This window comes from Colossoma macropomum, unplaced genomic scaffold (assembly GCF_904425465.1).
Source record: "Colossoma macropomum unplaced genomic scaffold, Colossoma_macropomum, whole genome shotgun sequence".
NCBI lineage: Eukaryota > Metazoa > Chordata > Actinopteri > Characiformes > Serrasalmidae > Colossoma > Colossoma macropomum.
This window is the reverse complement of record NW_023494786.1, coordinates 18,259,530-18,282,948: the sequence shown is the minus strand read 5'-3', so window position 1 is coordinate 18,282,948 and position 23,419 is coordinate 18,259,530. Positions and strand designations below refer to the sequence as shown.

At 34.2% G+C, this 23,419-nt stretch overlaps 5 protein-coding genes across 5 annotated transcripts; all 5 read right to left on the bottom strand.

Annotated features, from left to right (window-relative positions):
* Positions 1 to 7,001: 7,001 nt before the first annotated feature.
* On the bottom strand, positions 7,002 to 7,964 carry LOC118827598 (olfactory receptor 52K1-like). Its single transcript, XM_036599024.1, has one exon. It carries the CDS (start codon positions 7,962 to 7,964, stop codon positions 7,002 to 7,004), a length of 963 nt encoding a protein of 320 aa, XP_036454917.1.
* A 2,587-nt stretch (positions 7,965 to 10,551) lies between these two features.
* On the bottom strand, positions 10,552 to 12,272 carry LOC118827589 (olfactory receptor 52K1-like). The gene has a single exon (XM_036599011.1). It carries the CDS (start codon positions 11,527 to 11,529, stop codon positions 10,567 to 10,569), a length of 963 nt encoding a protein of 320 aa, XP_036454904.1. The 5' UTR covers positions 11,530 to 12,272; the 3' UTR covers positions 10,552 to 10,566.
* Positions 12,273 to 14,127: 1,855 nt separating this feature from the next.
* On the bottom strand, positions 14,128 to 15,848 carry LOC118827580 (olfactory receptor 52K1-like). The gene has a single exon (XM_036599000.1). The coding sequence runs from the start codon at positions 15,103 to 15,105 to the stop codon at positions 14,143 to 14,145; it is 963 nt and encodes a 320-aa protein (XP_036454893.1). The 5' UTR covers positions 15,106 to 15,848; the 3' UTR covers positions 14,128 to 14,142.
* A 1,838-nt stretch (positions 15,849 to 17,686) lies between these two features.
* On the bottom strand, positions 17,687 to 19,874 carry LOC118827572 (olfactory receptor 52K1-like). The gene has a single exon (XM_036598987.1). The coding sequence runs from the start codon at positions 18,662 to 18,664 to the stop codon at positions 17,702 to 17,704; it is 963 nt and encodes a 320-aa protein (XP_036454880.1). The 5' UTR covers positions 18,665 to 19,874; the 3' UTR covers positions 17,687 to 17,701.
* A 1,361-nt stretch (positions 19,875 to 21,235) lies between these two features.
* Positions 21,236 to 22,651, bottom strand: LOC118827563 (olfactory receptor 52K1-like). The gene has a single exon (XM_036598976.1). It carries the CDS (start codon positions 22,211 to 22,213, stop codon positions 21,251 to 21,253), a length of 963 nt encoding a protein of 320 aa, XP_036454869.1. The 5' UTR covers positions 22,214 to 22,651; the 3' UTR covers positions 21,236 to 21,250.
* Between the last annotated feature and the right edge of the window lie 768 nt (positions 22,652 to 23,419).

Below are 23,419 nucleotides of genomic sequence, written 5' to 3'. Positions count from 1 at the left end.
GTCCTCTAGAAGCATTTTGTATTACTTCTAGACACCATTAAGAAGAGAACAGAGGCCAGGGTCATCATCTTGGGACTGCTGCCCACCAACTGGAGAGGAATCGAGGTGTTCAGCAGGCTCGATGCATTGAACTGCTAGTTCCGAGACTGGTGTAAGAACAACAGCATCGGCTACTTGAGCAACTGGAGTGCTTTCTGAGAGCGACCGGCCTTCTACTGCAGGGGCGGACTACACCCGAGCCGCTGTGGGATCTTTTCTGAGAATATAGAGAAGGTACTGCACCGGACCTGACTGGTAAGTAGTATAAACAACAGGCAGGTAAGTGCTTTTTATGATACAGATAATGCCTCCTCCATTTACCATTCCCTGCTCTCTCTGTTATCTTAAGACTAAAGCTTCTGCTAGCTGTGAGTGGAGAACTTGCTCCAATAACATTATTAGAGTCATGAAACCCTGTGCAATTAATAAATCAAAGGAAAACATGCACAGTAAAAACCCCAATAATTATACCTCTTTCTCTGTTATCAATTATCAGGAGATTACAACTGTTTTTCCAGATGCTTTTAAAACTGCCTTGGTGAAGCCTCTGCTAATAAAGTAGAATGGATCCTTCCATAATAAATAATTTTAGACCAATTTCAAACCTGCCTTTTTCATTAAAGTCTTGGAAAAAGTTGTTTTCAAACAATAAAATGCATATCCAACACCAAACAAGTTATATGAGAAATTTGTCAGCTTTTCATTCTAACCATAGTACTAAGACAGCATTGGTTCGTGTTGTGAATGGCCTCAGGCTCAGTGCTGATGCACAAAATCCTTCTATTTGTGTTTAATTAGATCTTAGTGCAGCTTTTGCTACCATAGACGACAAGATTTTAATTCACGGTCTTAAATACTGGGTCAGCCTCACGGGCACAGTTTTAGAATGGTTAATTCATATTTAGGTAATAGGCAGCTCCTGTTTTCAATGGGGAATCATTCATCAAAAAGATTTGGCATGTCTTGTGGAGTTCCTCAAGGTTCAGTTTTAGGGCCTTTGCTTTTCTCTTTGTACATGCTTTCTCTAGGTGATATGATTAAGAAACATACATTTTTAAATTAATTTTCTAATTCTTAAACTCACAGATGTCACAATGACCTATTGTTGCCAATTAGACCTTCAAAATGAATGCTATTTAAACAAATGCAGCTAGATGTAGCTATTCAACATGTCAACACAGTCTAGCAGTTCATGACACTTCAAGATTACCAAGTGGATGAAAACAAAATGAACTGAACAAATACAACATGAAACAAAAATAAATCTGCAGATTAAAGTGCTTTTCTTTTGGAGAGGGCTTGTTCTTCTTCATGGTCATGTTATCTCTCTCTCTCTCTGTCTCTCCTTGTGATTCAAACAATTTCTGACTGCTGGCTTCCTTTGTTTTCAGCTATAAGACCAGAGCTCTAAGAGGCAGAGCAAAGGCGGGGAAAAGGTTTTTGTGCTCAATTTCTAATAAATATGCTTTTTTTTTTTTTCATCTGCGAGGCTACTCAAGCTTTGTCATATGATATCTTTAGGGATTCTGAGTGCAATTGCCGCTTAAGTAGAACATTATAAGCAAAGATGTCTTTCTCTGTCAACACAAAAATGGTTCAATGACCACAGAATCAAGGTTTTGCCAGGACAATCCCGGTCCTCTGAACTAAACTCGACAGAAACTTGTGGGATGAACTGAATGGGAGGGTGCACAAGTGTGGACTTTTGCATCAGAACATTCTGGAGGTATTTTGTATGGAAGAATAGTCTTACATCCCTTGTCATGTGTTCTCCAGTTTTAAAAAAGAGGAAGACTCAGAGCTTAGGAGCATCACAAGCTTGGGCTCATGACAGCGCCAAGGTTGGCAGCCATGGTGAAAGCCTTGCACATTTTGTGCTTGATTTTGTTTGTTAATGTTGTCGATTGTATGTCACACTCGGTCAGTTGAAACAGGGAACAGTGACTGTTTCTCAGGGACTTTTTCTCTTGATATTATTCTGGGGTTTATTGAAAACCCTCAGAGATTTTTAAAATCCAAAAAGATATGCGTGGGTCCCATATATCTTTACCGTCTGTGATTTCTACACAACAAATTGGAAGAACTGCTTCTGCTCAACAAAAAGAACTTACTAACCACATCTGCCCTCTGCTTCATGGAGACCTGGGTTTCTAAGCTAGACAGTGTGCTTCACCTCCCCAGCTTCCAGCTGCCCAAAGCAGACAGAGACGTGGAGCTCAGTGGCAAGACCAAGGGAGAAGCAGTCTGCTTCTATATTAACGCTGATGTAAAGACATTGTGGTACTGTTAAAATTAAGCATTCCTTTTCTAGAGTCACTTTTCATCAATGCCTTACAGTTCTACTCTCCCAGAGAGTTTTCTTCTCTTATTCTGGTCGCTGTTCACAATCTACTGGACACACACATGATTCACAGAAACTGCTGGCTGTTAAGATAATAAAAGTAGAAAGAGGAAATCCTGACTCACTGCTCATTATTCTGGAAGACTTTAAGAGCACGAATTTAATAAAAGTACAGACAGCCACAAGAAAAGGGAACATTTTGTATCATTCTTAGACCACTGTTAAAAATGCCTATCAAGCCTTTTTCCATTCCATAGTTTCGTTCACCTCATCCTAATGTACAGGCAGAAACTCAAAACCAACAAGCCTGTCATCACAACAGTGAAGAGGTGGACAGGTGGAGATTTAAAATGGTGGACATTGATAAGCTACAGGGCTGCTTTGAATCCTCAAACTGGACTGTTTTTGAAGAAGTGACAGACAGCCTAAATAAATATACAGACACTGATACATCATACAACAATGTCTGTGAGGAAAGTTGCATTTCAACTATAGCATGGGTGAAATACAGCAACAACAAACCATGGTTTTCAGGTGAACTCAGACAGCTTCAGAGGGATAATGAGGCAGCATTCAGGAGTGGGGACAGAATTCTCTACAAAGAGCCCAAATACAAGCTGGAGAAAGGGATTAAGGCAGCAAAATATAAAAAAGCTGAAAAGCTGCATTGCTGCTAATGACCAAAGCTCAGTTTGGAAAGTCTTCAAAGAAATCACCAACTACAAGATGAGAAAAACTCCCCTTCTCCTGAACGACAGGCAACTCACCAATGCTCTGATGGAGTTTTACTGCAGATTTGAAAATACAAAGGACAATCATCAGCCTCTCTCTGCCAGTCCCCTGCCCTCCTCCTCCACCCTGGCTCTCTCACCTCTGTCCCCCCCACTCATTTTACTATGAACGAGCAGGATGTTAACAGGCTGTTCAGCAGATAGAAAGTGAAAGAAAGCTCCGGGGCCAGACAGTCTCTCTCCATCCACCCTAAAACACTGCTAGTGCCAATCTTCACCAATGCCTTCAACAAATCACTGGAACTTTGCTCTGTTCCCTCATGCTTCAAAACATCTACCATCATTCCAGTCTCAAAAAAAAAAAAATAATATTACTGGGCTAAATGACTACAGGCCAGTAGCCCTGACCTCTGTAGTCATAAAGGTCTTTGAATGCCTGGTCCTAGCCCACCTGAAGGCCATAACAAACCCACTGTTGGATCCCCTGCGATTTGTGTACAGAGCTAAAAGATCTGTCAACGACGCCAATTTGACCCTGCACTTCATGCTACAGCATCTGGACAGCCCTGGAAGCTATGTTAGAGTTCTATTTGACTTCAGCTTCCTTTATTGCCAGAGCTGCTGCAGGTCTCAGCTGTATGTGCCAGATCCCTTCTGCTGGTGGATCATAGATTTCTTGGCAAACAAGAGAAAGCAGGTGCAGCTAGAAAAACACACCTCAGACCCTCGGACTCTCAGAACTGTTCTCTTCTAGACACTTCCCTCTGGTAGAAGCTTTATGGCCATCAAAACCAGACATGCTCATTTAAACTGAAATGAAACCAACTGTATTACAGTAACTCCTCTTTGACATAATGGTATATGCACAACCATACAAGTGTTCATTTTCTGCAAATATTCTTATCATGCTGTGATACTCTGTAATGGTAATAATAGTTCATTTATAGTAACAGTTTTATAACATATGTCATTAGACCTTCTTATGTATAGGTATTTTTATCTGCATACGTACAGATAGTCAGACTTCTCTTTAGCTCCTCTCCATGGCTCTGCATTATTAACTATTCTTTACTCTTTATTCTATTTATTGTATTTTTATTTTATTTTTCCTCAGTTAAATACTTGTTAACAGTCTGTTTGCCTGTCTGGTTTGTTTAGTATGTTACACGTCATGCGTGTGTGCACTCACCAAGGCAAATTCCTTGTATGTGTAAACTACTTGGTGAAATAAAGTGAGTCTGATTATTTCTTTGCAAAAGAAGTAATCAGAATCACTGTTATTATAAAATGAAAGGGCTCCAACAATTGTGGCACAACTTATTTCACAATGTGATCTAGTTTTTTTCTACCAATCATTGTACTTCAAATGACGGTTTGATTTTTGTTAATATTTTGAATGAAATATTAAAAGAATAAATAATGTTTATTATAGCCCATTTTGCTCATGTTTACCAGGGTACCAATATTTGGCACTACATGGTGCTGTGCAAAAGTCTTACATATTCAAGAAAATGGTATGTACAGCCACTCATCTGGGAAGTAAGCATTTGTGATCCAAAAAGTCAGGAACCAAGCCTATGTTCTTCTAACTATACTGTTCTAACCAAGATATCAGTAATTTTGATGTTAGCACCTCCTCTGAATGAAACAATAACTTAAATACGACATGTCTGCACAATTATTGTTTATATGAATTGAACATATTGCAAAATATTAAAACATAAACTATGGTGTATGCATAAGTTTGGACACCCTTTCAGTTGATCCACTAGTGACATTTTTCTCAGAGCTTATTAGACACATTAGGCCTTAAGTTGATATTGACAATTCTAGAGTGCAATAAATTTTGTGACCCTTTAAAACTTTTCATGAAGGTGTCATGGCCTGATCTAAATGGTTGACTGAGAATCTGAAGATATTGGAATCTTACAAAGCAAGTGAAAATATCTAAACACAGATAAACACTTCCTGCTTACAGTTTCCACTGTCAGAAATGCCATTAGGAAATGGAAATTAAGGAGAACTGTTAAAATCAGGACAAGATCTGGAAGACCAAGAAAATTCTCAGATAGAACTGCTCATGGACTGGTGAGGTATGCAAAGCAAAACTGCTGCATCACTGGCAAAGATTGGCAGGAAGATTTGGCTGGTACGGGGATAGTAATGTCCCACTGTGCATTGTTATTGCATTAACATCTACTGGAGTCATCAGAAAGAATATTTGCCTATGGCCTTATCACAAAAGTCAAAAGTCTGAAATAGGCAAGGCAAAATTTAGATAGCATTTAGATATATTTAGATAACCTGGAGGCAAATTAAACAAAAATTAAAGTCATTGAGTACAATAACCAAAGATATCTTTAATGCTTTGGAGTTGTGTGGCACTCAGGGCCATAGGAAATATTAAGAGGATAGCTTGAAGATAAACAAAATCATTAAAGCTGGTATCCTACAGTCAATGAAGAAACTGAAGAAGAAAGGAGGTTGGACATGAAGGAATGTACTGCTGTGTAATGTGTCTAGTGCTGTATTATATATGTCATTATCACAATAAACAACGATCTGAAATATTATCAAAATTCAACTTGAATTAGTTAGTTAGAAACAACAGCTTAAGGTTTTAAAATGGACTCCACAATTCCCAGACTTAAATATTATTGACAAACTGTGGAAAAAACTCAAGACAATCTATGTATATTTCTGAACTAGAAGTTTCCCAAAATCAGATAAAAAGACTGTTAGCTGGCTACAAACAATATTTGGAGGATGCAATTCAAGCCAAAGGTGGTCTTACTATGTACTGAGTGTTATGCACATGCCACAATGTTTTTTCCCCAAAATGATTAATTCAACAATAAAGAATAACTGTTCATTAACATTTGTGCAATTTTATCATATTTAACTCATACATTCAATTGTTTATATTTTTAATGTTTTCAATAATATGATACCAATTTTGTTGCAAATGTACATGTATAAAAACACTATAATATAATGTTAAACTTCTACAATATATATTATAATTTTTATAAAAAATATTTTATAAACTTAATACTCAAAATTTGAAAAATCAGTGATCAAATGTCAACACAGAATTTTTACAATATCATCATTTAGAAAATAAAAAAAATATATATAAAATTTAAATAAAAGGGTAAATCTGGCATATTATTTATTCCCAAAGAAATTATGAAATGCTGAATAACATGTACAAATATACTTTCATGTCTATTTTTTTAAATATTGAAATGTACATATTAATATAGTAAGGGTTTCCAGACCTTTAAATGGTACTCAAATGTATGCAAATGTTTAGACAAATTATGCTTTGTTGATTATCAAAGTGAAATAAGTTCTCCTACAGACAGACTACAGACAAACACACTTCTGCATATTTTAAAGCAAAATTACTTTCTATTATCGTAATTTGACATATTGTATAATTATGTAATATTGTATGTAATTTTAAATTCTCTCAGCTTTGTTCTGTTTTTTAATTAATGTTCAAAGCACACTCAAAGATGTAAAGACTGAAAAAGCCCTGTCTATATAGAGAGGCAATTCACGTTTCCTTTTACTTCAACAGAGTTACATTCAAATGAATGATTGTCTGAGACAGGACTGTGGCTGAAATTTGCTGAACAATTAAATATTTTATTTCTAATTTGAATTTTCAGCTAATATACACTACATTTATGTAAAGTCACTGATATACTAATGAAAGTAAAAAACACTTAAAAACATGATCATCTTTATCAAAATAGAATCAATAAAAATGATAACAATAACAATAATAATAATGATAGCTGTCAAAAGGTTCAATAGCCACATTTTTTTAATGTGGCTACTGAACAGGTTTGAATAACAATGCTGCAGCCTACATCACTGGGTTAATGTGGTAAAATTTTCACATGGTTAAAGAATTTAAGAAACTGCTGCCTTATTTCTTTTGTTCTTATTCCATAAATAACTGGATTGAAACAACTTGGAAAAAGTACGTACATTGTACTAATGAAAATACGGCTGTTTGGAGAAAAATCATTTCTAATTCTATATGACAAAAAAGCTGTCAAGGCAAATACTAAACTAAATGTGATGACGATTATATGTGTAATACAAGTGTTGATGGCCTTCATGCTGGACTTGCCTGATTTCATTACAGAAGCAAATATCATTACATAAGATGCAGTAATAAAAACAAAATCTGTAGTTGCTATTAGAAGAGCAGTTGCAAGCCCTAGTAAGTTATTAGTTGAAGTATCTCCACATGCTAGCTGGACCAATCCCATGTGTTCACAAAAACAGTGATCTATCTCATTCTTCATACAAAAATGCAACTTTCCAGCCAAAGAAACCACTGCAACATTTAAGAGTATATTTCTAATTACTGGAACAATAATAAACTTTAGAAAATTGGATGTTTGCGTATAATTGTGATAAGAAAGAGGTCTGCATATAGCAAAGAACCGATCCAGAGACATCCACATCAGTAAAGTAGATTGATAAGCACCAACATACTGAATGAAAAATATTTGCATCAAACAGTCCACAAGTGAAATCTTATTCCAGTCAAATAAAAAGCTGAGCAGCATATTTGGTACAAAAAATATTGGCATAAACAAGTCTACGACAGCCATTAGACCGATTAACACAAACATCGGAGAGTGCAGAGCTCTCTGGGTTATAATTAAATATATGAGAATAGAGTTTGACACAGTAGACAACACAAACATAAAGAAATATGGGATGAACAGAAAACGCCGCCATTCTCCCAAAGAATAGAAACCATTCAGTTTGAAAATTGTGAATGAAATATTTTCTGCAGGAAGATCTTGTATGCTGCTCATCACCATGGTATCAAGAAATTCAGCATTTGTTTAAAAAAGACATGCCCGCTACAGCTAACTACAACAGCAAGATGCTTTTTACCACTTTCAATAATTAAAGGTGATGGATTTGATTCTTTTACATATTCTAGTTTATTGGTGCAAACATAACTACAATTTTAACTAATGCCAATATTATCTGTTGTTCCATGGCATTTGAATTATATTCTTTTATATTAAATATTTTTTAGATCTAGATTGATGCAAGACTAGTCATTCCTTACATAGACATAACTTCATAAATAATGATATTTATGCATCTTTTTGTGACTTTAAACATTCAACATTCAAAATCTTTTTTAAATAACAAAACTGAAGACGGCTATTCTGGAATGATGCTACAAAGAATGCTGTGTAATCGAAAAATACTAAGCTGCTCTAAAAATCTTGCAGTTCATTTTATAACAGTGACAACATTCAACAATAAACAAAGATGTATACTACAGTCTGTTTTGTGCAAAACCACTGAAAATCTGATGTCCTCTTTAGAACAACTGAATTAAAGTACTGCTCTTCGCGCAGCCACTTATCACACACTTTGCTCCCCAACAGCTGATTAAAACTTGACGTTTGTCTCTGCTTCTATATACAGCCAGTTGTGTCCTCACGGGGCTATGCTGTATTCCTACAGGCTTTTGAGCTGGCATAGCAGAGCCCTGTTAACCTCCATTCCCTCTGCATCTCCCATCAACACACAGGCTGTACTCTGTCTAATAATTCCTCCACAAACAAGGCTTTTAAAACACAAGTTTGAGTTTAAAAGACTGATATATAGTAAAAGGATATAAAGGTTTTCTATGAGAATTTGGTTTGTCTCCCAAACTGTATGCTCATATTCTGTAGATTTGTGTAATCATGAGGGCATTCTCTCAGATTGTCTTCCAAGTTTATGCACTATGTAATTCACAAATTTCGCATGTGTGTGTGTCAAAAATGTGTGTACTAGAATCAGTAATTGCTTGGTCATATTTGCTTAATCTGAGCTGCAGGGGAAGACGTGCCTCGACAAGCTGATTAGAACAGTCTGTGTCATGACAGGGCTGACCTGGTGTTACTGGAGGCAGTAATAGAGAAGATGATGTTCAAAAAAGTTCTCCAAATTCATCCATCTTAAAAGTGAAATGAAAAAAAAAAAAAGCTGTTGTACAAGCGAGTGAAATAAGGAAAACGGGTAGTGTTGCTATAAAGCATGCCACCACTGGACTCTGAGTTTTTCACAGAATTCTGCAGATTTTTTCCATTTATCTCCTGAAAATTAATACCTTATACATAATGGCTGTGATGACTGGAAAGTAGCCTCTTATGCTCCTCGGAACCACCGGTAGTTCCAAAACACACTTTGTCATATTCTTCACAACTTTCATATTTCATAAGCTACATTTAAAAAGTGGGTGTCATATGAGAACTGTAACCGTCTTCTTTCCAGTCAAATAGATGGCTAATGTAATTTTAAACCCTTATAATAGATTTTTGTCTACTGAAAGTTGACCCATTTTTCCACAAATCTGGGCTATAAACTATAAACAGATGGTGTCTCTTCAGTGATCTGCTCTGTAAAAATTATTTTTATAAAATAATACAAAGAGCGTCTAAGATATTTGGCTTTCAGCAGTTTTGTAAGCATATAGCAATATGTGTATGATCATAAAACACATTTTCTGTTAATTTGAGGGGAGCTTTTTCAAAAAATAAATAAATAAATAAATAAAATAAAAATCTGCATTCATTTCATGCAGTTACTGAATAATTTGCCTTAAGATTTGGTCATGTAAATTCAGATGGACAAACCAAAATATACCTCGGAGCATAAGAGGTTAATCAAAAGAAAGGGTGGTCTCAGACATTTATACAACACTGTACATCAAGGATATTCATTTATATGAATTTGTGAATGTCAAACAGACTTTTTGTTCTTGGGTTTGCCATGATAGAATTTACTTCATTATACACTCAAATATGTTAAGAATAAAAGTCCCTGTCTATATAGAGAGTGAATTTGCAATCAGTCTTTCATTTTTCCTTTCTTAACAGCCGTGTTACATTCAAATGAATAAATTGTCAGCACAGCCTTGTTGATGAAATTTAACATAATTTGAATTATTGCATATTAGGGTGAGATATCTTTATGTAGGAAATGTTTGCCTCTACAATTAGTTTGCGCTTTAACTTATGGATTTAAACAAATATTGATTTCTGATTTTTTAGTTATCAGAAAAGTCACTTATAACAGTAACACTAACACAGCTCATTATGTCTATAATAATAATAATAATAATAATAATAATAATATGTTATTCACTTTTTTTCTAATCCAACATGGAACTAAGCACACAAAACTGAATGAGTGGAAACCAGCAGCAGTTACAGTCTACATGCTGTACAAAATGGATATATATATATATATAAATATATATATATATATATATAAATATATATATATATATATTGGCAAAACACAGTCTAAACTTTAGTGCACAGTACTAGGTATTCATGTAGTCTTTATTGTTTTTTTTAAACATGCAGCTACTTAACAGGTTAAATTAACAATGTTACAGCGTACATCACTGAATTACTGTGGTAAGACTTTCACATGGTTAAAGAATTTTAAAAACTGCTGCCTTATTTCTTTTGTTCTTATTCCATAAATAACTGGATTGAAACAACTTGGAAAAAGTACGTACATTGTACTAATGAAAATACGGCTGTTTGGAGAAAAATTATTTCTAATTCTATATGAAAAAAAAGCTGTCAAGGCAAATACTAAACTAAATGTGATGACGATTATATGTGTAATACAAGTGTTGATGGCCTTCATGCTGGACTTGCCTGATTTCATTACAGAAGCAAATATTATTACATAAGATATAGTAATAAAAACAAAATCTGTAGTTGCTATTAGAAGAGCAGTTGCAAGCCCTAGTAAGTTATTAGTTGAAGTATCTCCACATGCTAGCTGGACCAATCCCATGTGTTCACAAAAACAGTGATCTATCTCATTCTTCATACAAAAATTTAGTTTTCCAGCCAAAGAAACCACTGAAACGTTTAAGAGTGTATTTCTAATTACTGGACCAATAATAAACTTTAGGAAATTGGATGTTTGCGTATAATTGTGATAAGAAAGAGGTCTGCATATAGCAAAGAACCGATCCAGAGACATCCACATCAGTAAAGTAGATTGATAAGCACCAACATACTGAATGAAAAATATTTGCATCAAACAGTTCACAAGTGAAATCTTATTCCAGTCAAATAAAAAGCTGAGCAGCATATTTGGTACAAAAAATATTGGCATAAACAAGTCTACGACAGCCATTAGACCGATTAATACAAACATCGGAGAGTGCAGAGCTCTCTGGGTTATGATTAAATATATGAGAATAGAGTTTGACACAGTAGACAATACAAACATAAAGAAATATGGGATGAACAGAAAACGCCGCCATTCTCCCAAAGAATAGAAACCATTCAGTTTGAAAATTGTGAATGAAATATTTTCTGCAGGAAGATCTTGTATGCTGCTCATCACCATGTTATCAAGAAATTCAGCATTTGTTTCAAAAAGACATGCCCGCTACAGCTAACTACAACAGCAAGATGCTTTTTACCACTTTCAATAATTAAAGGTGATGGATTTGATTCTTTTACATATTCTAGTTTATTGGTGCAAACATAACTACAATTTTAACTAATGCCAATATTATCTGTTGCTCCATGGCATTTGAATTATATTCTTTTATATTAAATATTTTTTAGATCTAGATTGATGCAAGACTAGTCATTCCTTACATAGACATAACTTCATAAATAATGATATTTATGCATCTTTTTGTGACTTTAAACATTCAACATTCAAAATCTTTTTTAAATAACAAAACTGAAGACGGCTATTCTGGAATGATGCTACAAAGAATGCTGTGTAATCGAAAAATACTAAGCTGCTCTAAAAATCTTGCAGTTCATTTTATAACAGTGACAACATTCAACAATAAACAAAGATGTATACTACAGTCTGTTTTGTGCAAAACCACTGAAAATCTGATGTCCTCTTTAGAACAACTGAATTAAAGTACTGCTCTTCGCGCAGCCACTTATCACGCACTTTGCTCCCCAACAGCTGATTAAAACTTGACGTTTGTCTCTGCTTCTATATACAGCCAGTTGTGTCCTCACGGGGCTATGCTGTATTCCTACAGGCTTTTGAGCTGGCATAGCAGAGCCCTGTTAACCTCCATTCCCTCTGCATCTCCCATCAACACACAGGCTGTACTCTGTCTAATAATTCCTCCACAAACAAGGCTTTTAAAACACAAGTTTGAGTTTAAAAGACTGATATATAGTAAAAGGATATAAAGGTTTTCTATGAGAATTTGGTTTGTCTCCCAAACTGTATGCTCATATTCTGTAGATTTGTGTAATCATGAGGGCATTCTCTCAGATTGTCTTCCAAGTTTATGCACTATGTAATTCACAAATTTCACGTGTGTGTGTGTCAAAAATGTGTGTACTAGAATCAGTAATTGCTTGGTCATATTTGCTTAATCTGAGCTGCAGGGGAAGACGTGCCTCGACAAGCTGATTAGAACAGTCTGTGTCATGACAGGGCTGACCTGGTGTTACTGGAGGCAGTAATAGAGAAGATGATGTTCAAAAAAGTTCTCCAAATTCATCCATCTTAAAAGTGAAATGAAAAAAAAAAAAGCTGTTGTACAAGCGAGTGAAATAAGGAAAACGGGTAGTGTTGCTGTAAAGCATGCTGCCACTGGACTCTGAGTTTTTCACAGAATTCTGCAGATTTTTTCCATTTATCTCCTGAAAATTAATACCTTATACATAATGGCTGTGATGACTGGAAAGTAGCCTCTTATGCTCCTCGGAACCACCGGTGGTTCCAAAACACACTTCGTCATATTTTCACAACTTTCATATTACATAAGCTACATTTAAAAAGTGGGTGTCATATGAGAACTGTAACCGTCTTCTTTCCAGTCAAATAGATGGCTAATGTAATTTTAAACCCTTATAATAGATTTTTGTCTACTGAAAGTTGACCCATTTTTCCACAAATCTGGGCTATAAACTATAAACAGATGGTGTCTCTTCAGTGATCTGCTCTGTAAAAATTATTTTTATAAAATAATACAAAGAGCGTCTAAGATATTTGGCTTTCAGCAGTTTTGTAAGCATATAGCAATATGTGTATGATCATAAAACACATTTTCTGTTAATTTGAGGGGAGCTTTTTCAAAAAATAAATAAATAAATAAATAAAATAAAAATCTGCATTCATTTCATGCAGTTACTGAATAATTTGCCTTAAGATTTGGTCATGTAAATTCAGATGGACAAACCAAAATATACCTCGGAGCATAAGAGGTTAATCAAAAGAAAGGGTGGTCTCAGACATTTATACAACACTGTACATCAAGGATATTCATTTATATGAATTTGTGAATGTCAAACAGACTTTTTGTTCTTGGGTTTGCCATGATAGAATTTACTTCATTATACACTCAAATATGTTAAGAATAAAAGTCCCTGTCTATATAGAGAGTGAATTTGCAATCAGTCTTTCATTTTTCCTTTCTTAACAGCCGTGTTACATTCAAATGAATAAATTGTCAGCACAGCCTTGTTGATGAAATTTAACATAATTTGAATTATTGCATATTAGGGTGAGATATCTTTATGTAGGAAATGTTTGCCTCTACAATTAGTTTGCGCTTTAACTTATGGATTTAAACAAATACTGATTTCTGATTTTTTAGTTATCAGAAAAGTCACTTATAACAGTAACACTAACACAGCTCATTATGTCTATAATAATAATAATAATAATAATAATAATAATATGTTATTCACTTTTTTTCTAATCCAACATGGAACTAAGCACACAAAACTGAATGAGTGGAAACCAGCAGCAGTTACAGTCTACATGCTGTACAAAATGGAAAAAAAAAAAAATATATATATATATATATATATATATATATATATATATATATATATATATATATATATATTGGCAAAACACAGTCTAAACTTAGTGCACAGTACTAGGTATTCATGTAGTCTTTATTGTTTTTTTTAAACATGCAGCTACTTAACAGGTTAAATTAACAATGTTACAGCGTACATCACTGAATTACTGTGGTAAGACTTTCACATGGTTAAAGAATTTTAAAAACTGCTGCCTTATTTCTTTTGTTCTTATTCCATAAATAACTGGATTGAAACAACTTGGAAAAAGTACGTACATTGTACTAATGAAAATACGGCTGTTTGGAGAAAAACTATTTCTAATTCTATATGAAAAAAAAGCTGTCAAGGCAAATACTAAACTAAATGTGATGACGATTATATGTGTAATACAAGTGTTGATGGCCTTCATGCTGGACTTGCCTGATTTCATTACAGAAGCAAATATTATTACATAAGATATAGTAATAAAAACAAAATCTGTAGTTGCTATTAGAAGAGCAGTTGCAAGCCCTAGTAAGTTATTAGTTGAAGTATCTCCACATGCTAGCTGGACCAATCCCATGTGTTCACAAAAACAGTGATCTATCTCATTCTTCATACAAAAATTTAGTTTTCCAGCCAAAGAAACCACTGAAACGTTTAAGAGTGTATTTCTAATTACTGGACCAATAATAAACTTTAGGAAATTGGATGTTTGCGTATAATTGTGATAAGAAAGAGGTCTGCATATAGCAAAGAACCGATCCAGAGACATCCACATCAGTAAAGTAGATTGATAAGCACCAACATACTGAATGAAAAATATTTGCATCAAACAGTTCACAAGTGAAATCTTATTCCAGTCAAATAAAAAGCTGAGCAGCATATTTGGTACAAAAAATATTGGCATAAACAAGTCTACGACAGCCATTAGACCGATTAATACAAACATCGGAGAGTGCAGAGCTCTCTGGGTTATGATTAAATATATGAGAATAGAGTTTGACACAGTAGACAATACAAACATAAAGAAATATGGGATGAACAGAAAACGCCGCCATTCTCCCAAAGAATAGAAACCATTCAGTTTGAAAATTGTGAATGAAATATTTTCTGCAGGAAGATCTTGTATGCTGCTCATCACCATGTTATCAAGAAATTCAGCATTTGTTTCAAAAAGACATGCCCGCTACAGCTAACTACAACAGCAAGATGCTTTTTACCACTTTCAATAATTAAAGGTGATGGATTTGATTCTTTTACATATTCTAGTTTATTGGTGCAAACATAACTACAATTTTAACTAATGCCAATATTATCTGTTGCTCCATGGCATTTGAATTATATTCTTTTATATTAAATATTTTTTAGATCTAGATTGATGCAAGACTAGTCATTCCTTACATAGACATAACTTCATAAATAATGATATTTATGCATCTTTTTGTGACTTTAAACATTCAACATTCAAAATCTTTTTTAAATAACAAAACTGAAGACGGCTATTCTGGAATGATGCTACAAAGAATGCTGTGTAATCGAAAAATACTAAGCTGCTCTAAAAATCTTGCAGTTCATTTTATAACAGTGACAACATTCAACAATAAACAAAGATGTATACTACAGTCTGTTTTGTGCAAAACCACTGAAAATCTGATGTCCTCTTTAGAACAACTGAATTAAAGTACTGCTCTTCGCGCAGCCACTTATCACGCACTTTGCTCCCCAACAGCTGATTAAAACTTGACGTTTGTCTCTGCTTCTATATACAGCCAGTTGTGTCCTCACGGGGCTATGCTGTATTCCTACAGGCTTTTGAGCTGGCATAGCAGAGCCCTGTTAACCTCCATTCCCTCTGCATCTCCCATCAACACACAGGCTGTACTCTGTCTAATAATTCCTCCACAAACAAGGCTTTTAAAACACAAGTTTGAGTTTAAAAGACTGATATATAGTAAAAGGATATAAAGGTTTTCTATGAGAATTTGGTTTGTCTCCCAAACTGTATGCTCATATTCTGTAGATTTGTGTAATCATGAGGGCATTCTCTCAGATTGTCTTCCAAGTTTATGCACTATGTAATTCACAAATTTCACGTGTGTGTGTGTCAAAAATGTGTGTACTAGAATCAGTAATTGCTTGGTCATATTTGCTTAATCTGAGCTGCAGGGGAAGACGTGCCTCGACAAGCTGATTAGAACAGTCTGTGTCATGACAGGGCTGACCTGGTGTTACTGGAGGCAGTAATAGAGAAGATGATGTTCAAAAAAGTTCTCCAAATTCATCCATCTTAAAAGTGAAATGAAAAAAAAAAAAGCTGTTGTACAAGCGAGTGAAATAAGGAAAACGGGTAGTGTTGCTGTAAAGCATGCTGCCACTGGACTCTGAGTTTTTCACAGAATTCTGCAGATTTTTTCCATTTATCTCCTGAAAATTAATACCTTATACATAATGGCTGTGATGACTGGAAAGTAGCCTCTTATGCTCCTCGGAACCACCGGTGGTTCCAAAACACACTTCGTCATATTTTTCACAACTTTCATATTACATAAGCTACATTCAAAAAGTGGGTGTCATATGAGAACTGTAACCGTCTTCTTTCCAGTCAAATAGATGGCTAATGTAATTTTAAACCCTTATAATAGATTTTTGTCTACTGAAAGTTGACCCATTTTTCCACAAATCTGGGCTATAAACTATAAACAGATGGTGTCTCTTCAGTGATCTGCTCTGTAAAAATTATTTTTATAAAATAATACAAAGAGCGTCTAAGATATTTGGCTTTCAGCAGTTTTGTAAGCATATAGCAATATGTGTATGATCATAAAACACATTTTCTGTTAATTTGAGGGGAGCTTTTTCAAAAAATAAATGAATAAATAAATAAAATAAAAATCTGCATTCATTTCATGCAGTTACTGAATAATTTGCCTTAAGATTTGGTCATGTAAATTCAGATGGACAAACCAAAATATACCTCGGAGCATAAGAGGTTAATCAAAAGAAAGGGTGGTCTCAGACATTTATACAACACTGTACATCAAGGATATTCATTTATATGAATTTGTGAATGTCAAACAGACTTTTTGTTCTTGGGTTTGCCATGATAGAATTTACTTCATTATACACTCAAATATGTTAAGAATAAAAGTCCCTGTCTATATAGAGAGTGAATTTGCAATCAGTCTTTCATTTTTCCTTTCTTAACAGCCGTGTTACATTCAAATGAATAAATTGTCAGCACAGCCTTGTTGATGAAATTTAACATAATTTGAATTATTGCATATTAGGGTGAGATATCTTTATGTAGGAAATGTTTGCCTCTACAATTAGTTTGCGCTTTAACTTATGGATTTAAACAAATACAGATTTCTGATTTTTTAGTTATCAGAAAAGTCACTTATAACAGTAACACTAACACAGCTCATTATGTCTATAATAATAATAATAATAATAATAATAATATGTTATTCACTTTTTTTCTAATCCAACATGGAACTAAGCACACAAAACTGAATGAGTGGAAACCAGCAGCAGTTACAGTCTACATGCTGTACAAAATGGATATATATATATATATATATATATATATATATATATATATATATATATATATATATTGGCAAAACACAGTCTAAACTTTAGTGCACAGTACTAGGTATTCATGTAGTCTTTATTGTTTTTTTTAAACATGCAGCTACTTAACAGGTTAAATTAACAATGTTACAGCGTACATCACTGAATTACTGTGGTAAGACTTTCACATGGTTAAAGAATTTTAAAAACTGCTGCCTTATTTCTTTTGTTCTTATTCCATAAATAACTGGATTGAAACAACTTGGAAAAAGTACGTACATTGTACTAATGAAAATACGGCTGTTTGGAGAAAAACTATTTCTAATTCTATATGAAAAAAAAGCTGTCAAGGCAAATACTAAACTAAATGTGATGACGATTATATGTGTAATACAAGTGTTGATGGCCTTCATGCTGGACTTGCCTGATTTCATTACAGAAGCAAATATTATTACATAAGATATAGTAATAAAAACAAAATCTGTAGTTGCTATTAGAAGAGCAGTTGCAAGCCCTAGTAAGTTATTAGTTGAAGTATCTCCACATGCTAGCTGGACCAATCCCATGTGTTCACAAAAACAGTGATCTATCTCATTCTTCATACAAAAATTTAGTTTTCCAGCCAAAGAAACCACTGAAACGTTTAAGAGTGTATTTCTAATTACTGGACCAATAATAAACTTTAGGAAATTGGATGTTTGCGTATAATTGTGATAAGAAAGAGGTCTGCATATAGCAAAGAACCGATCCAGAGACATCCACATCAGTAAAGTAGATTGATAAGCACCAACATACTGAATGAAAAATATTTGCATCAAACAGTTCACAAGTGAAATCTTATTCCAGTCAAATAAAAAGCTGAGCAGCATATTTGGTACAAAAAATATTGGCATAAACAAGTCTACGACAGCCATTAGACCGATTAATACAAACATCGGAGAGTGCAGAGCTCTCTGGGTTATGATTAAATATATGAGAATAGAGTTTGACACAGTAGACAATACAAACATAAAGAAATATGGGATGAACAGAAAACGCCGCCATTCTCCCAAAGAATAGAAACCATTCAGTTTGAAAATTGTGAATGAAATATTTTCTGCAGGAAGATCTTGTATGCTGCTCATCACCATGTTATCAAGAAATTCAGCATTTGTTTCAAAAAGACATGCCCGCTACAGCTAACTACAACAGCAAGATGCTTTTTACCACTTTCAATAATTAAAGGTGATGGATTTGATTCTTTTACATATTCTAGTTTATTGGTGCAAACATAACTACAATTTTAACTAATGCCAATATTATCTGTTGCTCCATGGCATTTGAATTATATTCTTTTATATTAAATATTTTTTAGATCTAGATTGATGCAAGACTAGTCATTCCTTACATAGACATAACTTCATAAATAATGATATTTATGCATCTTTTTGTGACTTTAAACATTCAACATTCAAAATCTTTTTTAAATAACAAAACTGAAGACGGCTATTCTGGAATGATGCTACAAAGAATGCTGTGTAATCGAAAAATACTAAGCTGCTCTAAAAATCTTGCAGTTCATTTTATAACAGTGACAACATTCAACAATAAACAAAGATGTATACTACAGTCTGTTTTGTGCAAAACCACTGAAAATCTGATGTCCTCTTTAGAACAACTGAATTAAAGTACTGCTCTTCGCGCAGCCACTTATCACGCACTTTGCTCCCCAACAGCTGATTAAAACTTGACGTTTGTCTCTGCTTCTATATACAGCCAGTTGTGTCCTCACGGGGCTATGCTGTATTCCTACAGGCTTTTGAGCTGGCATAGCAGAGCCCTGTTAACCTCCATTCCCTCTGCATCTCCCATCAACACACAGGCTGTACTCTGTCTAATAATTCCTCCACAAACAAGGCTTTTAAAACACAAGTTTGAGTTTAAAAGACTGATATATAGTAAAAGGATATAAAGGTTTTCTATGAGAATTTGGTTTGTCTCCCAAACTGTATGCTCATATTCTGTAGATTTGTGTAATCATGAGGGCATTCTCTCAGATTGTCTTCCAAGTTTATGCACTATGTAATTCACAAATTTCACGTGTGTGTGTGTCAAAAATGTGTGTACTAGAATCAGTAATTGCTTGGTCATATTTGCTTAATCTGAGCTGCAGGGGAAGACGTGCCTCGACAAGCTGATTAGAACAGTCTGTGTCATGACAGGGCTGACCTGGTGTTACTGGAGGCAGTAATAGAGAAGATGATGTTCAAAAAAGTTCTCCAAATTCATCCATCTTAAAAGTGAAATGAAAAAAAAAAAAGCTGTTGTACAAGCGAGTGAAATAAGGAAAACGGGTAGTGTTGCTGTAAAGCATGCCACCACTGGACTCTGAGTTTTTCACAGAATTCTGCAGATTTTTTCCATTTATCTCCTGAAAATTAATACCTTATACATAATGGCTGTGATGACTGGAAAGTAGCCTCTTATGCTCCTCGGAACCACCGGTGGTTCCAAAACACACTTCGTCATATTTTTCACAACTTTCATATTACATAAGCTACATTCAAAAAGTGGGTGTCATATGAGAACTGTAACCGTCTTCTTTCCAGTCAAATAGATGGCTAATGTAATTTTAAACCCTTATAATAGATTTTTGTCTACTGAAAGTTGACCCATTTTTCCACAAATCTGGGCTATAAACTATAAACAGATGGTGTCTCTTCAGTGATCTGCTCTGTAAAAATTATTTTTATAAAATAATACAAAGAGCGTCTAAGATATTTGGCTTTCAGCAGTTTTGTAAGCATATAGCAATATGTGTATGATCATAAAACACATTTTCTGTTAATTTGAGGGGAGCTTTTTCAAAAAATAAATAAATAAATAAATAAAATAAAAATCTGCATTCATTTCATGCAGTTACTGAATAATTTGCCTTAAGATTTGGTCATGTAAATTCAGACGGACAAACCAAAATATACCTCGGAGCATAAGAGGTTAATCAAAAGAAAGCGTGGTCTCAGACATTTATACAACACTGTACATCAAGGATATTCATTTATATGAATTTGTGAATGTCAAACAGACTTTTTGTTCTTGGGTTTGCCATGATAGAATTTACTTCATTATACACTCAAATATGTTAAGAATAAAAGTCCCTGTCTATATAGAGAGTGAATTTGCAATCAGTCTTTCATTTTTCCTTTCTTAACAGCCGTGTTACATTCAAATGAATAAATTGTCAGCACAGCCTTGTTGATGAAATTTAACATAATTTGAATTATTGCATATTAGGGTGAGATATCTTTATGTAGGAAATGTTTGCCTCTACAATTAGTTTGCGCTTTAACTTATGGATTTAAACAAATACAGATTTCTGATTTTTTAGTTATCAGAAAAGTCACTTATAACAGTAACACTAACACAGCTCATTATGTCTATAATAATAATAATAATAATAATAATAATATGTTATTCACTTTTTTTCTAATCCAACATGGAACTAAGCACACAAAACTGAATGAGTGGAAACCAGCAGCAGTTACAGTCTACATGCTGTACAAAATGGATATATATATATATATATATATATATATATATATATATATAAATATTGGCAAAACACAGTCTAAACTTAAGTGCACAGTACTAGGTATTCATGTAGTCTTTATTGTTTTTTTTAAACATGCAGCTACTTAACAGGTTAAATTAACAATGTTACAGCGTACATCACTGAATTACTGTGGTAAGACTTTCACATGGTTAAAGAATTTTAAAAACTGCTGCCTTATTTCTTTTGTTCTTATTCCATAAATAACTGGATTGAAACAACTTGGAAAAAGTACGTACATTGTACTAATGAAAATACGGCTGTTTGGAGAAAAACTATTTCTAATTCTATATGAAAAAAAAGCTGTCAAGGCAAATACTAAACTAAATGTGATGACGATTATATGTGTAATACAAGTGTTGATGGCCTTCATGCTGGACTTGCCTGATTTCATTACAGAAGCAAATATTATTACATAAGATATAGTAATAAAAACAAAATCTGTAGTTGCTATTAGAAGAGCAGTTGCAAGCCCTAGTAAGTTATTAGTTGAAGTATCTCCACATGCTAGCTGGACCAATCCCATGTGTTCACAAAAACAGTGATCTATCTCATTCTTCATACAAAAATTTAGTTTTCCAGCCAAAGAAACCACTGAAACGTTTAAGAGTGTATTTCTAATTACTGGACCAATAATAAACTTTAGGAAATTGGATGTTTGCGTATAATTGTGATAAGAAAGAGGTCTGCATATAGCAAAGAACCGATCCAGAGACATCCACATCAGTAAAGTAGATTGATAAGCACCAACATACTGAATGAAAAATATTTGCATCAAACAGTTCACAAGTGAAATCTTATTCCAGTCAAATAAAAAGCTGAGCAGCATATTTGGTACAAAAAATATTGGCATAAACAAGTCTACGACAGCCATTAGACCGATTAATACAAACATCGGAGAGTGCAGAGCTCTCTGGGTTATGATTAAATATATGAGAATAGAGTTTGACACAGTAGACAATACAAACATAAAGAAATATGGGATGAACAGAAAACGCCGCCATTCTCCCAAAGAATAGAAACCATTCAGTTTGAAAATTGTGAATGAAATATTTTCTGCAGGAAGATCTTGTATGCTGCTCATCACCATGTTATCAAGAAATTCAGCATTTGTTTCAAAAAGACATGCCCGCTACAGCTAACTACAACAGCAAGATGCTTTTTACCACTTTCAATAATTAAAGGTGATGGATTTGATTCTTTTACATATTCTAGTTTATTGGTGCAAACATAACTACAATTTTAACTAATGCCAATATTATCTGTTGCTCCATGGCATTTGAATTATATTCTTTTATATTAAATATTTTTTAGATCTAGATTGATGCAAGACTAGTCATTCCTTACATAGACATAACTTCATAAATAATGATATTTATGCATCTTTTTGTGACTTTAAACATTCAACATTCAAAATCTTTTTTAAATAACAAAACTGAAGACGGCTATTCTGGAATGATGCTACAAAGAATGCTGTGTAATCGAAAAATACTAAGCTGCTCTAAAAATCTTGCAGTTCATTTTATAACAGTGACAACATTCAACAATAAACAAAGATGTATACTACAGTCTGCTTTGTGCGAAACCACTGAAAATCTGATGTCCTCTTTAGAACAACTGAATTAAAGTACTGCTCTTCGCGCAGCCACTTATCACGCACTTTGCTCCCCAACAGCTGATTAAAACTTGACGTTTGTCTCTGCTTCTATATACAGCCAGTTGTGTCCTCACGGGGCTATGCTGTATTCCTACAGGCTTTTGAGCTGGCATAGCAGAGCCCTGTTAACCTCCATTCCCTCTGCATCTCCCATCAACACACAGGCTGTACTCTGTCTAATAATTCCTCCACAAACAAGGCTTTTAAAACACAAGTTTGAGTTTAAAAGACTGATATATAGTAAAAGGATAAAGGTTTTCTATGAGAATTTGGTTTGTCTCCCAAACTGTATGCTCATATTCTGTAGATTTGTGTAATCATGAGGGCATTCTCTCAGATTGTCTTCCAAGTTTATGCACTATGTAATTCACAAATTTCGCATGTGTGTGTGTCAAAAATGTGTGTACTAGAATCAGTAATTGCTTGGTCATATTTGCTTAATCTGAGCTGCAGGGGAAGACGTGCCTCGACAAGCTGATTAGAAAAATCAGTGTCATGACAGGGCTGACCTGGTGTTACTGGAGGCAGTAATAGAGAAGATGATGTTCAAAAAAGTTCTCCAAATTCATCCATCTTAAAAGTGAAATGAAAAAAAAAAAGCTGCTGTACAAGCGAGTGAAATAAGGAAAACGGGTAGTG

Excerpts from the sequence above, each read along its gene's own strand:
- LOC118827598 (XM_036599024.1), bottom strand. The coding sequence starts at position 7,964 with ATGGTGATGAGCAGCATACAAGATCTTCCTGCAGAAAATATTTCATTC.
- LOC118827589 (XM_036599011.1), bottom strand. The coding sequence starts at position 11,529 with ATGGTGATGAGCAGCATACAAGATCTTCCTGCAGAAAATATTTCATTC.
- LOC118827580 (XM_036599000.1), bottom strand. The coding sequence starts at position 15,105 with ATGGTGATGAGCAGCATACAAGATCTTCCTGCAGAAAATATTTCATTC.
- LOC118827572 (XM_036598987.1), bottom strand. The coding sequence starts at position 18,664 with ATGGTGATGAGCAGCATACAAGATCTTCCTGCAGAAAATATTTCATTC.
- LOC118827563 (XM_036598976.1), bottom strand. The coding sequence starts at position 22,213 with ATGGTGATGAGCAGCATACAAGATCTTCCTGCAGAAAATATTTCATTC.